General features: G+C 47.5%; 1 protein-coding gene across 1 annotated transcript in view; it reads right to left on the bottom strand.

Moving 5' to 3' along the window:
- Window positions 1–3352: 3352 nt before the first annotated feature.
- RBSN (rabenosyn, RAB effector) overlaps window positions 3353–15005 on the bottom strand; it is a 28290-nt gene continuing 16637 nt past the window's right edge. Inside the window, exons 8-12 of the mRNA XM_026501423.4 lie at window positions 14509–14579; window positions 10221–10307; window positions 9019–9121; window positions 7897–8001; window positions 3353–7241 (exon numbers count right to left, since the gene is read on the bottom strand). Coding sequence (XP_026357208.1) covers window positions 6096–7241; window positions 7897–8001; window positions 9019–9121; window positions 10221–10307; window positions 14509–14579 — 1512 coding nt within the window. The 3' untranslated portion in view covers window positions 3353–6095. The remainder of the gene's footprint in view (window positions 7242–7896; window positions 8002–9018; window positions 9122–10220; window positions 10308–14508; window positions 14580–15005) is intronic.

Below are 15005 nucleotides of genomic sequence, written 5' to 3'. Positions count from 1 at the left end.
TGTAAATTAGCCTCTCCCCACCCCCACCCCGCAAGGGAAAATATTCTTAAACAGGCTCAAACTCAGTCAGACAACAGAATTACAGTTGGAAATAAATCAGGAGAGCTGCATTCAGATGCTTGCTCTTCAATCTCAAATAAGTCAGCTTTTCTCTCTCAACTTCTCCAAACTCAAAATGAAGTGTCCCAGGTGCTCAATTTCTAACATTTACTACAAAAACTGATTTGCAAAAGGGAAAAAAAAAAAAAAAGGCGAGTTTGGAAACACCCCTTCCTTGTTCACCCACTTAACAGCTCTGGACCACAATTTGTTCATAAGCAAAAGGAGGATGAGATGCATTTCTGAAGTAGGCTTACTGATCCGAGAAAGTTTTTACTTCTCCTTCACTTTTGAAGGATAATTTTGCCAGATATAGAATTCTAGGTGGATGGGGGTTTTCTTTGAATACTTTAGACGTTTTACTCCACTCTTCTTGCATGTACCTGAGGAGTAGTCAGCTAGAATTCTTTGTTCTCTCTGTAAGATGTTTTCTTCCGGCTTCTTTCAAGATTTTGTCTTTGGTGTGTGCCGTTTGAATAGATATACCTACATACAGACGGGGTGTCTGGGTGGCGGGGAAGGTTAAGCCTCAGCCTCTTGGTTTCGGCTGAGGTCACGATCTCAGGGGCCTGAGATCCAGCCCTGAGTGGGGCTTGCTGCTCAGCGGGGAGGCTGCTTGAGATTCTCCCTCTTCCCTTGCCCCTCACCCCCACACTTTCTCTCAAATAAATAAATCTTTTTTTTTAAATAAAGATTTTATTTATTTACTTGACAGAGAGAGAGACAGTGAGAGAGGGAGCACAAGCAGGGGGAGTGGGAGCGGGAGAAGCAGGCTTCCCACCGAGCAGGGAACTGGATGTGGGGCTGGATTGGAGGACGCTGGGATCATGACCTGAGCCAAAGGCAGACACTTAACAACTGAGCCAGCCAGGAGCACCCCCCCTTTTTTTTAAGATTTTATTTTTGAGTAATCTCTATACCCAATGTGGGGCTGAAACTCCCAACCCCAAGACCAAGAGTCACATCCTCCACTGACTGAGCTAGCCAGGTGCTCCCTGGAGCATCTTTTGTCATAATATCTGGGTTTTGTCCCTGTTCCTGAAATAGCTCTGGAGAGATAAAGATGAAAGGAGCATCTTTCGTTATCATAATAAGCCCCTTTTAACCACAAAGTTAATGCAAATGAGGGGGCTTTTGGAAACCCCCTAAGGATGGGGATTGGTTGCCACAGATGGTTAGTTGGAATTTTCAGCCCCAGCCCCCTAACCTCTGACCTCTGGGGAGGGGAAAGGGGCTGGAAGTTGAGTTAATCACTAATGGCCAATAGTTTTAATCAACCATGCCTATGTAATGAAGCCTCCATTAAAAAATACCCCAAACAAAGGGGTTGGGAGCTTCTAGGAGGATGAACACATCAGTGATAGTGCAGGGAGAGTGGTGTGCCCACAGGGCATGGAAGCTCTATGCCCCTTATTCCGTATCTTGCCCTATGCATCTCTTCCATCTGGTTGTTCCTAAATCGTATTCTTTTGTAATTAACCAGTAATCTAGCAAGCCATTATTGCAAATTATCAAACTCAAGGAGAGGCTTGTGGGAACCCTGACTTATAGCCTGTCAGCTAGAAGTACCAGAGTCTTACACTTGTCATTGGTATCTGAAGTAGGGGGCACTCTTGTGGGGCTGAGCCCTTAATGTGTGGGTTCAGGTGCTAACTCCAGATACATAGTGTCAGAAAAGAGTTGAATTTGGAGGATACCCAGCTGGTGTCAAAAGATTGGTTGGTGTGGGAACCCCCCAAAAAAACACATTTAGTGTCAATGTGTGTGAGTTGGGGCACCTGGGTGGTGCAGTTAAGCACCCCACTCTTGGTTTCAGCTCAGGTCGTGATCTCAGGGTTGTGAGATCGAGCCCCACATCGGGCTCCATGCTCAGTGCAGAGTCTGCTTAAGACTCCCTCTTCCTCTCCCTCACCCCCCTAAAATAAATAAATCTTTAAAAAGTTGAGTCATGGAATGCATAGAAAAACAAATTTTCTTTTACCTTTCCCCCACTTAGATGAGATGGAAAGGCTAGAGGGGGTGGGAGTGGGAGAAGTGCCCTTCCCTGGGTAGGATTAGACTCTGGTACAGTCTTTTCCCCTGAGGAATGCTCAAGAGTTTATTTTTCAAAGATTACCCTTCCCCTTCCCCTGCCAGAGCCACAAGGGAATCTTTCTCAGCAATTAGCTATGGAAACCAGGTGAGGTTCCTGGAGGTAAGACTGTAAAGGTGGGTGGTGTCCCTTTGGCTGTGGCCCCCGAGAGTTCCTTACTCCCATGCTAGTCCATGCTCAGCCTCCCACATTGCATCAGTGTCCCTACCAGCTGTGGCTCCAGTGGCTTCTGCTCCAGGTGATTCTCCAGATTTCAGGGCAGCAGTTTGCCCTGCACTCAGCTCTCTGATGCGTCCAAGGAGAGTCACTGATTTTGTTTGTCCAGCTTTCTCTCGTTGTAAGGGCAGGAGTGACAACTTCAAAACTCCTTGTGTGCCTGAGCTGAAACCAGAAGTCCTGTCTGAAGTGGAGTGTTTATTTCCCCTTTTCTGAAGTATTTTAAAAACTCTACTGGGCTGCTGAAGAGTTTCAGGAAGAAGAGGTTTTGGTCTTCAAGTCCACAGAAGGCACTTCCTATGGATGAAATGTCCCTTCCCACATTAGAAACATGAATGTCCATATACAACACAGGCCACAGGGCTTGGGCACGCCCACTGTGCCTGACACATGTGGAAGCCTTCTTGCTACTTAGGGCAAAGTGACTCACGCAGCCCAGGCTTTAAATCCTTATTCTACCACTGACTGGCTGTGTGACCCCCCTGCCAGGCTAACCTCTCTCAACCTGTTTATCTGCCAGATAAATACCTGAGTAACTACCGCACAGGCCTGCTGGTAGAGCTAAAGGGGAACTATGTGAAAAGGTAGCACAGTACCTGGCACACATGGCAGCCGTAAGGTTCCTCAACCTCTCTGAGCCTCAGTTTCTTCTAGCATGAAATGAGGTTGAGAGGATTGTAAAAGGTCTTGCACTATTCTTGTGTGAAACGATTCATTTGATCAACACTGCAGGAATGACTGGGGATAAGGGCGGAAGTGGAGCCCACATTTACCCCATTAAGAGCCCACTGACCTTTTGTCCAGAGGCCTTAACCACACAGTTAACATAGGAGCTGGGGCTGTCTTCGGATATTCAGGTGATGATCAAGAAAGGGGCGGGGGCAGAGAGGTTATCTGGCAATTCTCACTTCCAACACACGTGCACATACACACACATACACCCAACTAACATCTGTTAGTTTATTTTTTTAAAAAGGTTCCAATACAAGGCCCCAGAGTAGTGCATGCAAACAATGACCCTCACGCCGCCATTGTCGATGGCCAGTACAATCTGCTACCACAGTCTGTGACCTGGTGAAGAGACCAGCTTCTCTCTTCGAGTACCAAGGCCCAATTATGCCAACGCGTGTCCAACCTCCCACCTGGCTGACGACGACTCAGAAGTACACTCTGTATCCGAACAGCGAAGACACATTGAGCTGCAAGTACGATGAGTAAGTGTCCTTAGTGTATTAGACATGGAAAAATACAAACAAGGCGTGAAAAAGAAAAGCCAACTTCGTTTGATTACTGAATTCCCAGAGTCTCTTCCACACATGACCTAGATCTAGGGAGCTCTGCCAACGCCGCATCAAGAACTTGCTCGTTTTCTCATGAGATGGAGCTGTTTGCCTTGAAGGACTGCAGGAAGGATGAAATATTCACATGAGGTAAGCACTGGACGCTGTGGTTGCAATTCATAGGCCATCTTTACCTACCTGACGAAAACCCATCTCTGTAAATCCAACTTTGTGCCTGTGTGAATTCTGGGAAACGTTAGGGATAGAGAATTCTAATTTTGGTCAGGTCTATGATTGTAGAATATAGCCATGGAAGAATTAAATGGAAGAATTCATGGAAGAATACACCCACAAAGAATTCGATCACATCAGAAGGTTTTAGTTTGGTTTAGTATATTCAGTGTTTTTTTCCCTTAAGTTTAAAAATAATGTTTCTTATATGTGTGGTTCTTAATGCTCTTAGTTACTTACAGATTGCTACCTGGGTTGATTTCAGGAAAAGGGTATGTTCAGTCAACTAGTCTGAATTGAAATCACTAGCTAACAAAGAGATATACTCTCATAAGAAAAGTAATTAGGATGGAAAGCAGCATTTAGCTTCCGGAACGACCTGCTTTTTGGCGCAGAGTGTCGTCCTCTCCAATCAGAGAGCAATGACAGACTAGCAGTAGGAAGCATGCCAGCCAGCCATGAGACCCGCCATAACGACAGCAGGAAGGGCAGGAGAAGGAAGAAAGATCCTGTACCGGCAACACTTTGGATACCTGGTTGCCAGCTTCCCAACCACAACGATCAGCAAGGCTGGGAACTTGGCTGACATCAGTAATCCACTCATATTACTTTGTGAACAGAACCCCAACATGAAGGGTCCTCCACACACCCTCCACCCACAACCCATTCCCGCACCCCTACGCAGGATCTTTTCATCCACCCCAAAGATCCAACAGATGCCAAAGAAATGTGAATAGTGTCAACACAAATACAGACTACCTTTACACCACAGTTCTTCAAACATTCTCAAGACCAACAGGGGTCTTCCCAGAAGGTAACAAATGGATCTCAGCTCTCACACCGGTGATCAGCGAAAGTACGACCCATTTAGTTAGTTAAGGGGTATAAAGTGACTAGTGGTCAGTTATTGTTCTTTAATCAAAAAGCATAATTGCAGGAACTCTACCTAGAGCTGAGCACACTTGAGTATCATGATGTCAGACACCAGTTAAGGATTATGTAAACCAAAGCACCAGAGCTAAATTAACAATTTCCCTTTTTGCCCTTAATTGATGAAGAGTTCAAGTACTGTGGTGCTACTGGAATGATCCTGGGTTGTGCCTCTTCAAACACTTCCATTTCCTAATACTAAACATTGGTAGGAAAATACCTCACTGATGCCCCAGGTTAGGACAGGATGAGCCAAAAGGGAAGAAGGCTGATCAACTAGCCCTGAAAATCATTTTAACTTATCTTCTGACTCAGGGAAGCTTCCACTGTCCTGGCAATGTTCCACAAAAGCTTCCCGATTACCAATCCTAAATTACAGACTGGGCCTTCTGAAAAAGCCCAAGTCAGAGTAATTTCACCAAAGTTCTAGAGGAAGGTTTCTCCAGGGACAGACAATTGTTCCATCAGTCATTCAGAGCAACATTTGGGTAGACAGTCTTCTCCCAAATACTACTGCCTCCATCGACCAAAAAGTTCACCACTCCTATTTTCTACCCCTGCACTGAAGTTTAACTTCCTGAAAGAGACAAAAGAGGATTAAACTGACAGGGAAATGCCCTGGTAAAACATTACTCCCTGTCACCCCCTCTTAAAAAGAGGTGCTGGGCTCTCCTCGGTCTAAACTACTGCCTTCATGGCAATACCTCCCCCTTCTGCTGCACAGGTGGGATGTACCCGGCAGGGCAGAGGAAGCCCCAGGTGAAAAACCCACAGCTTAAGGGCGAGAGACTTCCGTCAGACCAGAGTAAGGTTTAAAGATACCCATCTTGTCTGTCTTGGCTAAAGAAAGTGCCCTATAATACTGCATAAAGACCAAAGACTAGGCAGGAGCAAATGGACCCACAAGGGCTGCCCAACAGAACTGCATTTAGCTATAATGAAAATTTAAAATCCCTTCTAAAGGGAAAAACCCAATTCAAAAAAACCAAAAAAATTAAAAAATTAAAAACCCAGGGAATACAGCAAATGAATGCTGATTCTTCCTGTTCTGGTTTCCACTTTATTACTCAACTGTAGTGGAAAAACTTCCAAGTGCACAGCACGGAACAGCAGACTGCCTGCCCTAACCTGTGTGCATCTTAGCTGCCCCCCTTCCTCCTTCCCCATCCGGCCCGCCAGCCCCGTCCTGCTCCACAGGCTCCTGCCAGGCCCTGGGCCCCCAGACGCCCTGCCCACAGTCAGTGGGGTCAGTCGGTGCCCCCCTTCTGTTTGGCCAGGGTACGCTTCAGCTCCCTCAGGTTCTCTGTCAGCACTTCCACCTCATCCAGGCGGCCACACTGCTTGGCATCAAAGATGTATGCCTTGATGTTATCAATCTGCTGGAGGAGGAGCTCCTCCTCTATGGGCTCCTCGCCCTCTGGCCCACTGTCACTGTCCATCTCAAAGGGGTTGGTACACGTAGCTTCATCAAAGGGGTTGCCAGGAACAGGGGGGCTTGAGGGCCTCTGGTGGGGATGCTCGTCTTCCTCATCGAAGGGGTTGGGTGCTGGAGTGTCTGGGTTAGTGAAGGGATTCCCTGCTACAGCCTCCTCTTCTTCTTCCTCAAAAGGATTGTATTCTTTGAGGATGCAAGCTGAAGGGCCAAAGGAAGGCTCTGCAGCAGGAGGGCTGGTAGTGCCTTCTGCTGTGGGGCTGGAGGGGTCTTCTTCATCGAAGGGGTTTAGGGAGGCCGGCTCATTTTGCTGTGACATGATGCTCTGGGGGAAAGATTCCTGGCTGAGGGCTGGGGGCCCGGACCACACTCTGGCTGGCTCGAGAGCTGAGATGGGCGAAGGGGTCTCCGCAGCCGCACTGCTCTGAACTGAGGAAGAGCCTAGATCCAAAGCATAAGCAAGGTGGGTACGAGGCTCCCTGCTAGGCTCCAGCTGAAAAGGCCTGATTTCTCGGAAGTCCAGGGACCGAGTCCGTGTATGTAGGGACGCGGCCCGGAACTGCTCCCTCTCTCGTTCCCACTCCCGTTCACAAAGCCTCTGCAGCTGCTCCCGCTGCAGGTCCTCCTCCTCGGCCTGCCTCCGGGACAGCTCAATGGCCTTCTCCGTCTGCTGCTGGTCATACTCGTCCTGCAACTGCCGCAGGTTCTCCTGCAGCGTGCGCACTTCATCCGCCCGCCCGGCAGCCTTGGCCTGCCTGATAAATGACGTGATGTTGTGGATCTGCTGCAGGAGCGGGTCCGAGTCTTCGCTCTGCCCCTGGCTTCCTGACAGCGGGAGCCAGCCCTCAGCCTTTCTCAGGGGGGCAGGGCCCCCTCGAAGGGGAATCACCTCCCCGTTGGCCGCACGAGACGCCAGGTCACTCCGCCTTTCCTCAGACCGTCGCTGGGATTCCAGAACAACCTGGGGAGGAAGAAACACAGTCACCAAGCCAACAGCAGCCACACCATCAGCCACCCCTGCAGTCCCGCTGTCCCTGTGCTGATGAGATCCAAATGCCACCTCAAGACTAAGGTGCCCTCCAACTGCTAAGTCAAATCCCACATTTTGTTTTTCAGGGCAGAGAAGGGACAGAGCCTGATTTTCAAAAATAAATTAATGACAGTAAGTTAAGAGAGAAGATTTTCTCCATCTTAGATTCACTGGCCGTATGCTAGGCCTAAATCTCTGAGGTCTAGGGTCACTCATCTACACCAGAATCTCACACAATATCAAACGCACACATTCTTTTGTTTAGTATCGCAGATTCCAAAGCATTCTACGAAGAGCTCCCTGGCGTCTGGGTGCTCTGCAACCTGCGCTACAGGGAGACCTGGCAGCCCCCATGGTATTCTGGATGAAAGAAAACCAGCAGAATCTCTGAAAGACAAAGAGGTCTGACCTGGGAAGAAAAACTATTCTGAGTCTACAGAGGAAAGGCCGGAAAAGAACAGAAGACAGACGCAAACTGGACAGCAGTGAGAAGTTCTGATTTAACACGACCTCACAGACGACCGCTTGGGAGCCTGGGGCGGCCTCTGCGCTCCAGAGGCCACCAGCATCCCTGTGTTTCACTCACCTGTCTCTCCAGGATCCTCTTCTTCTCCATCTCCTGCTTCCTTTTCCTTTTTAGCTCCTCAAACTGTTCTCTGGTTGGCAGTGACATCAAACCCAGCAACTTTTCCTGCAGGGAGTCACGGACAATTTTGTATTTAAATCCTTTCAGGAAGAAAATGAGCCCAATGAAATCCATTTGTAAGATTCCGTCCAAGTCCCATGCCCCCGCTACCCCTTCCCTGCTCTACATTTCTCCACAGCACTTCTCACCAACTTATAAACTATCTATTGTACTTGCTTCTCGTCTACCTCCCTCCAGAAAAAAAGCTTTATGAGAACAGGAATGTCTTTTTGCTTGTAGTAGGACACGCAGCACCTAGCACATTGCCTGGTACACAGTAGGCACTCACCGAGTGACTGCTGAATACAGCACTAGTCAAAAGGAGAAGGGGCCTAATTCTCTGAAATACGGTGTTGGAAAACTAACCCAACAGGGCTCGGTCATTAAGCCCCACAGATGTTCACTGTGGCTTTCCCAAGGGGTGTTCTAGGCAGAAGCAACTCAGCTCTAACCAGCCAGGGTTAGTCCACCCGTGAACAATCAGCTGTTCCCAAGCAGTGGCCCAAGAAGAGTCCCTTAGGAGCTTATACTGAAGAAGAAATGGCAGGTAACAGCATGTCCGTCAGGCTGTACTCACACTAGCAAAAAGCAGGAATCTATCGGATGCCCAGTGAAAGGGGAATAATTAAAGGATGGTCGTATTCTACAGCCATTCAAACAGAAACTGGTTAAACAAACACTATGTAAGAAGTGCTTTATGATATAAAATTCAGCGTTAAAAAGAAAAGATATAAATTTGCAAATATGCACTAATCATAACTAGTTTGTATAACAAATACAAATGAAAAAAAGAGGAAAATATACTAGAATGATGTGTGATAGTATTGGGGACATAGGATTAAGAAGTTTTTACTTTTCTCTATAATCCAGATTTTTCTCTAAATGTGGCATAACTATATTCACAATTTTAAAAAGTAACAGATGTACAAATAAAGAACAAATTATTGGCATGGTCTGCCTTCTGAGAGGCAGGAAAGCAGGGGAGGCAAGTGAGCTATTTCGGCCACCACAGGATGGCTTTACCTGCACAAACAGTGTAGCTGAGTATCTCACCATCCTCTGCAGCCGCACGGTGTTTGGATGTGGTGGAGGGTCCTGGTTCAAGCCTAAGGTTAAGATCTTCTTACTGAATTGGAACAAACACAGCAATGTAACAGGTGCAGCCAGCCCCAGAAACAAGGCTGAAATCTCCGAGTTGCCAGGCTTTTGTGCCAGGACCATCCGTGGAGAAGCGGGTTAAAGCTCCACAGAATGTCCTTGAAGGCGAAGCCCATTCCTTACCCTCTCGCTGTATCCAAGGCCCCTGACACAGCACAGGGTGTCTAACCAACACTCTGCCATCGAGGAACTGACCACATATGCAGGGCCAACTTCACGGGTGAGTGACCTGTGCCTGGTTTAATATTCTGGTGTCACTGTCTTAAAATTCTTTTTTTTTTTTTTTTTTTTTTAATGGGAGCAGGGCCTAGGGGGCCAGTGAGGGACTTCCTGGGCTCCTGGAGTGGGCTGAGGTGGGGGAGGCAGGAAGAAACTGGCTTTGCCAGGCTGGTACACAAGCAGAAACTGGGCCAGGGGGTTTGTGGACAGTGCTGGGGGCAACACTGGGCAGCAGGAGGCCGTCGTCACTCCAAGACCCGTATCTTAAAATTCTTAGTAATCCTGACCAGGGACTTGCCTTTTCATTTTGCACTGGGTCCCACAAATTACATAGTCAGTCCTGCATGGACAGATGGACAAGGCTTCCTCATCTCAGCTGTCCCACTGAATCACTACACTTTCTACTCCTCAAAGGGCTGACTTAACCCCAACAGCCAGTGCATGGTTAAAATGCGGCTGCTGACTTGAAGAAAGAGTCGGGTTTCTACGCTGCCGCACCACTTCGCTAGCTGTGTTGCATCTTCTCACCTGCAAAGTAAGGGTATTAATCCCGACCGCACTGGCTGACTTTGGTTGATAAATGAGATGGGGATACAACCAATGGCTGGTACAAAGATGGTGTCGATAATCAGCTACTGTTTAATAATAACGAACCTTAGAAATCTTAACCAAGTTACTGAGACGTGTTGAGTGCCAGAGCCGGCACCCACCGCAGCCTGCTCCTCACACATAACTCCCTGTCACTAGGACTCTGGGTAAAGTCGGGCCTGCCAGCTGCCCACCCCCTCACTGAAACAGCACCTCCTCCACACAAGGCAGCAAGTCAGACATCACCTCACAGGCCTTACCTTAAAGCATCTATAAGCTCGTACACTTTCTGCACTTCCACTCGAAGGTCACCGGCATGTTCCAGACTATAGGTTGTCTCCCCAGCACTAAGGAAAAATCACGGAAATGTTTGATTCAAGTTTCACCGTGCTGACTGGAGAGTGGTGTGAAAAAGGGCTCTGAAGGTTTAGGGTCTTACCAAGGGCGACACGGCTAATTCTCTCCAAGTGGAATTATTTCACACTCTTGTATATAATGTAGGGCTCATTCCTTTTCTAAACGTAAGTGCTAATTAACTGGAAGCTGCTTTTAATTTGCAGATGCCACAGGAACAGATTTGTGCCTCAGCCTTTAAGGACTAGCTCATCACCAAAATAAATGCAAATGAATCTACTTCAGCTCACTCTCCCTGAACAATTTCACTATACCTAGTAAGGCATATGAAGCGGTTTACGAAATAAGCTGGTTACCCTGCATCCGAGGAGAAAGCAGCTGGCTTTTCTCCCTCAAAGACTACCCCAGGGAGAACAGGAACAACGAGAACGCTGACCAAGAAATCCCCAACACCTAGCGATCCCCAGCACGGCATTATATCGATCGCCACGTGCTCCCAAGCCTCATGGACAATTGCTCCCTCCATGAGAAAAGCACTATGACACCAAATTAAGCAGGGAGGAGACAGGGGATAACTGCCCCGGGGTGGAGCAGGGGACTGCAGCGAAGGCCAGAGGCGGCTTTGCGCCACTTAACTCCGAGGAACAGCAGTTATTGTGTGATCTTAGAACTGTTCCTTTACAAGTGTGTCACCCATCAGGCCTGCAATGCAAGTGCACTGACGATGGCTTATCGTTTCTATCCGCGGTAACCAGCGCATGTCCAAGCCTCGTCAGTCCTCCCTGAAGAGAAAGCCACTTCAGAAGACCTTGCAGCTGTTAATGCAGCCTCAGCAACGGCCACTCGGCTCCCTTCCTGAGGCAGCAGCAATTTAAGTTAAATAAGCAGGAAGGACTGCTGCGCTGACCTGGTTTCCTGTCTGCAAGACAGCCCTAGCTGGAAAAACCTTGGTGTGTGCTGTAACTGGAGGATCCAATAGGTGGTGTCATCATCTCAAACTGCATAGTTGGCAAGAACATCAGACCAGAACTGGGAATGCTTGCACTTTGTCTTGGTATCTCCAAGTCACATGGAAAATAACAAGGCTGGCTCAAATCTGAAAGCACCCCTCCCCTGCCCTCCCGGTCTCAGTCACGTCAACCAAATGTATTTCCCACAGAGCACCTATCACGTCTGCAGTTATCTTGCTCATGATTTGTTCACTTGGTTATGGCCTGTGCCCCCAGGTAATGAAGCTCCAGGGCCGCAGACACAGTCTTCACCGCTCATAGCTACAGCCCCAGGACCTAAAATAGTACTTGGCACATAACTAGTGTTCAATAAATACCCATTGAATGAATGAGGAAGTAAAATGCGCTTAAAGCCCTTTAGAGCCAGTCTTTGGAGAACGAGTCGGAGTTAGGCATCTGGAAATGTACTCAGCAATGGTAGTTTCCCAGCTGGATGGGGAGGCCCCGTGACCCACAGCTGCATCTGAGGCACAAAGCAACAAAAACAGACTCGGGGAAGGAGCCCCCTGGGTAACGAGGTCATGAGGGAAAGTTGAATGCCAGCTCAGACTGCCAGGAACACAGTTCTCCTTGCTGACATCCAGGAAGAAGATAGTCCTGCTCTAATTTCAAACCAATGGGCAAAGGTGGGAGGAGGGGTGTTGATTCCAGTAAGTTCCAGGTAGGAAAAGGGCATGAGACAGGTGCTCCAACCCAAGGATTCTCCATTTAGGGGAGGTAGATATCAGAATCACTTGAGCTGCTTCTCCCAACCTACTCACAGGGAGGCTATATGCTCCACTGATTGAAATTATTGCTCAGGGAACTGCAGGTAGAAAAGAAAATGTGTCCTTTCCTCCTGTTCTTCAGAACCAGTGCTCTTGGAATGAAAAAGAGGAAGAATGGGGTACAGAAGGAGCAAATATAAGGGAAGAGAGGCCCTAGGACCGTGGTGGCTGAGAGAGCTGGAGAAACAGGGCATCCTCCCCTTCTACTGTCTGCTGCCAGGGGCTGCAGACACCCAGTTGCTAGGCCTGGAGGAAATGGGGGTGGTCTACAATGGTTTCCCTACCTCTTTTCTGTTCTCTTCCCACCTCCTTCCCCTCTCCACGGGCTGGCACACACTGGGGGAAGGAACAGGAACTGGAAGAAGAGCCCCAGAGCAAGAGTAGAGGCAGGGAGACATGCAAGAGAAGCAGTGTTTTAGCCACAAACCAACTGGGTTTAGCTGTTCATATTTTGTAAGTCAGACATTTACAGGCTCGTAAGTAGAAAACTCCTTAAGGATCATATAAATGAAAAAGTTCATTTTCTTTTCATGTGAGATTCACACGACAGACTTAGAATGTGGTCACTGACACCATGAAGGAAAAGCCAAGCTTTGTGTTTTTTGTTTGTTTTTAAGTAGGCTCCATGCCCAACATGGGGCTTGAACTCACAGCCCTGAAACTGAGAGTCACATGCTCTACTGACTGAGCCAGCCGGGCACCCCAAGATTTGTTTTGTGGAGACAATATAACACACTACCATGGTAAATGGGCAAATAAAAACACAGGTTTGTTCTAAACAAGGCACATTTAATTCCGCATGTATCACTACAAAGGGGGCAGGTGGGCAATGCAGGCTTAAGACAAAGGTAGGTAACCCTCACATAGAGAGCTCTGGATCCCATAACTGTTTTTCTGCAGGTCGGGAAAAGACTTGCTGCGATCTGATTCTGTGGTAGCACTTCAAATTCGAGCTCACCTATCACTAACCTGCAGGAGGAGCATTGCTCTTTTTTTTTTTTCAATATTTTTTTTATTATATTATGTTAGTCACCATACAGTACATCCCTAGTTTTTGATGTAAAGTTGCATGATTCATTAGTTGCATATAACACCCAGTGCACCATGCAATACGTGCCCTCCTTACTACCCATCACCAGCCTATCCCATCGCCCCCCCCAAGCCCTCAGCTCTTAAGAGAGTGTCAGCATATTTTTTCAGTAAAGGACCAGATAAAAAAGAGGCCAGACAGCCTCTGTCACAACTATTCAACTCTGCTGCTGCAGTTGTAGTCTGCAGTTACAATCAAACAAATGGGCATGGCTATGCACCAATACAATTTTATTCATTAAAAAAATGGCAATAATAAGTATTGGCAAGGAGATGGGAGAAACGGAAACACACGCACTGCTGGAGGAAATGCAACGCGGTGCAGTCATTTTGGAAAACAGTCTGGCAGTGCCTCAAAAAGTTTAAAACCTAGAGTTACCATATGACCCAGCAACTCCACACTGAGGTATAACCCAAAAGAAATAAAAATTATATGTCCACAAAAAAACTTCTACATGAATATTCCCTGAAGCATTATTCATAATAGATAGAAGTGGAAAAACCCAAATGTTCATCAACGGACTAATGGGTACACGAAACGTGGTCTACCCATACAATGCGTTTGCCCGAGTGGAACGGAACGCTAACACGTGCCGCCGCAAGGGTGAATCTTGAAAACACTACACTGCGTGAAAGAAGCCAGACACAAAGGATCATGTATTTATATGAAATATCCCAAACAGGCAAATCCATAGACAGAAAGCAGCCCAGTGGTGGCCAGGGAGAGGGGAAATACGCAGTGACTACTAATGGGGGTGGGGTTTCCCTGGATGATAAAAATGGTTTGGAATTAAGATAGTGATGACGGTTGTATGACTCTGTGAAGAACCACTGACCTGTACACATTAAAAGGGTGTGTAAATTATTAATTTTTTGGTGTGTAAATTATATCTTAGTTAAAAAAAGAAACAGATGGCAGACTAGATTTGGCCCGTGGGCTGAGGTGTGCCGACCCCTACTCTAAAGGAAACGGTTGCTCTAAGCCCTGACGCCTCAGTGCCGGCCTGAAGCAGCAACCCCCCTGCCCCCCCGCAGGCACACGAGCCACACTGTCCTTGCTCACCTCCAGATGCCGCACTCGGCAGCGGTGCCTACTGTCTGAGGCCCTTCCCGAACCTCCCCCATCAGAACTGGGCTCCCTTGAACATGGCTACTGAGGACTGTAACACGTGCCACACAGAAATACAGACATGACAAAGATTCTCCACAGCTGGTCACAGAAGAAAAGCACAGCCAGAATTAAGATTTTCATTTTCAGCCCTGAGGAGCTGCGCTGAAGTGCCAACAAACAGTCATCACTGAATTAGAAAAACAGAGGACCAGCTTACTTTAATGATGCTGCCATCCTGATGTATTCAGGAGCTTTCTGGTCAACCTTCTCCATGCAAAGTCGTAATTTCTAAGAACAAAACAAAAGAGGTGAGTGGTGCTCTCAAGGTACAAGAGTTATGCTGCATCAACAGTGATGTATTTAAAATGTACACTTTCCGGGGTGCCTGGCTGGCTCAGTCAGTAGAGCATGCGACCCTTAATCTCAGGGTTGTGAGTTCAAGCCCCACACTGGGTGTGGAGCCTACTTAAAAAAAAATTTTTTTTAATGCACAGATGGAAATATGCAGAGTGGTTTTTTGTTTCTTTTTATTGTTGTTATCAATTTCCTGGTTTACAGACCGCCTTATAAGCAGTAAATCTTGCAGGAAGGAAAGAAAGAGAGGGCAGAACTTCTGACAGGATGTTTTTGCAGGGAGCAAGGCCTTCCAGGACACAAGCCAATGAGTTTACCAAGGCAGAGGAAAGGAATTGGTGGCTACATTCTTTCTCTGCC

This window comes from Ursus arctos, unplaced genomic scaffold (assembly GCF_023065955.2).
Source record: "Ursus arctos isolate Adak ecotype North America unplaced genomic scaffold, UrsArc2.0 scaffold_14, whole genome shotgun sequence".
Lineage (NCBI taxonomy): Eukaryota > Metazoa > Chordata > Mammalia > Carnivora > Ursidae > Ursus > Ursus arctos.
Note: the sequence above shows the minus strand (reverse complement) of the source record. Positions and strands in the feature narration are given on the sequence as shown.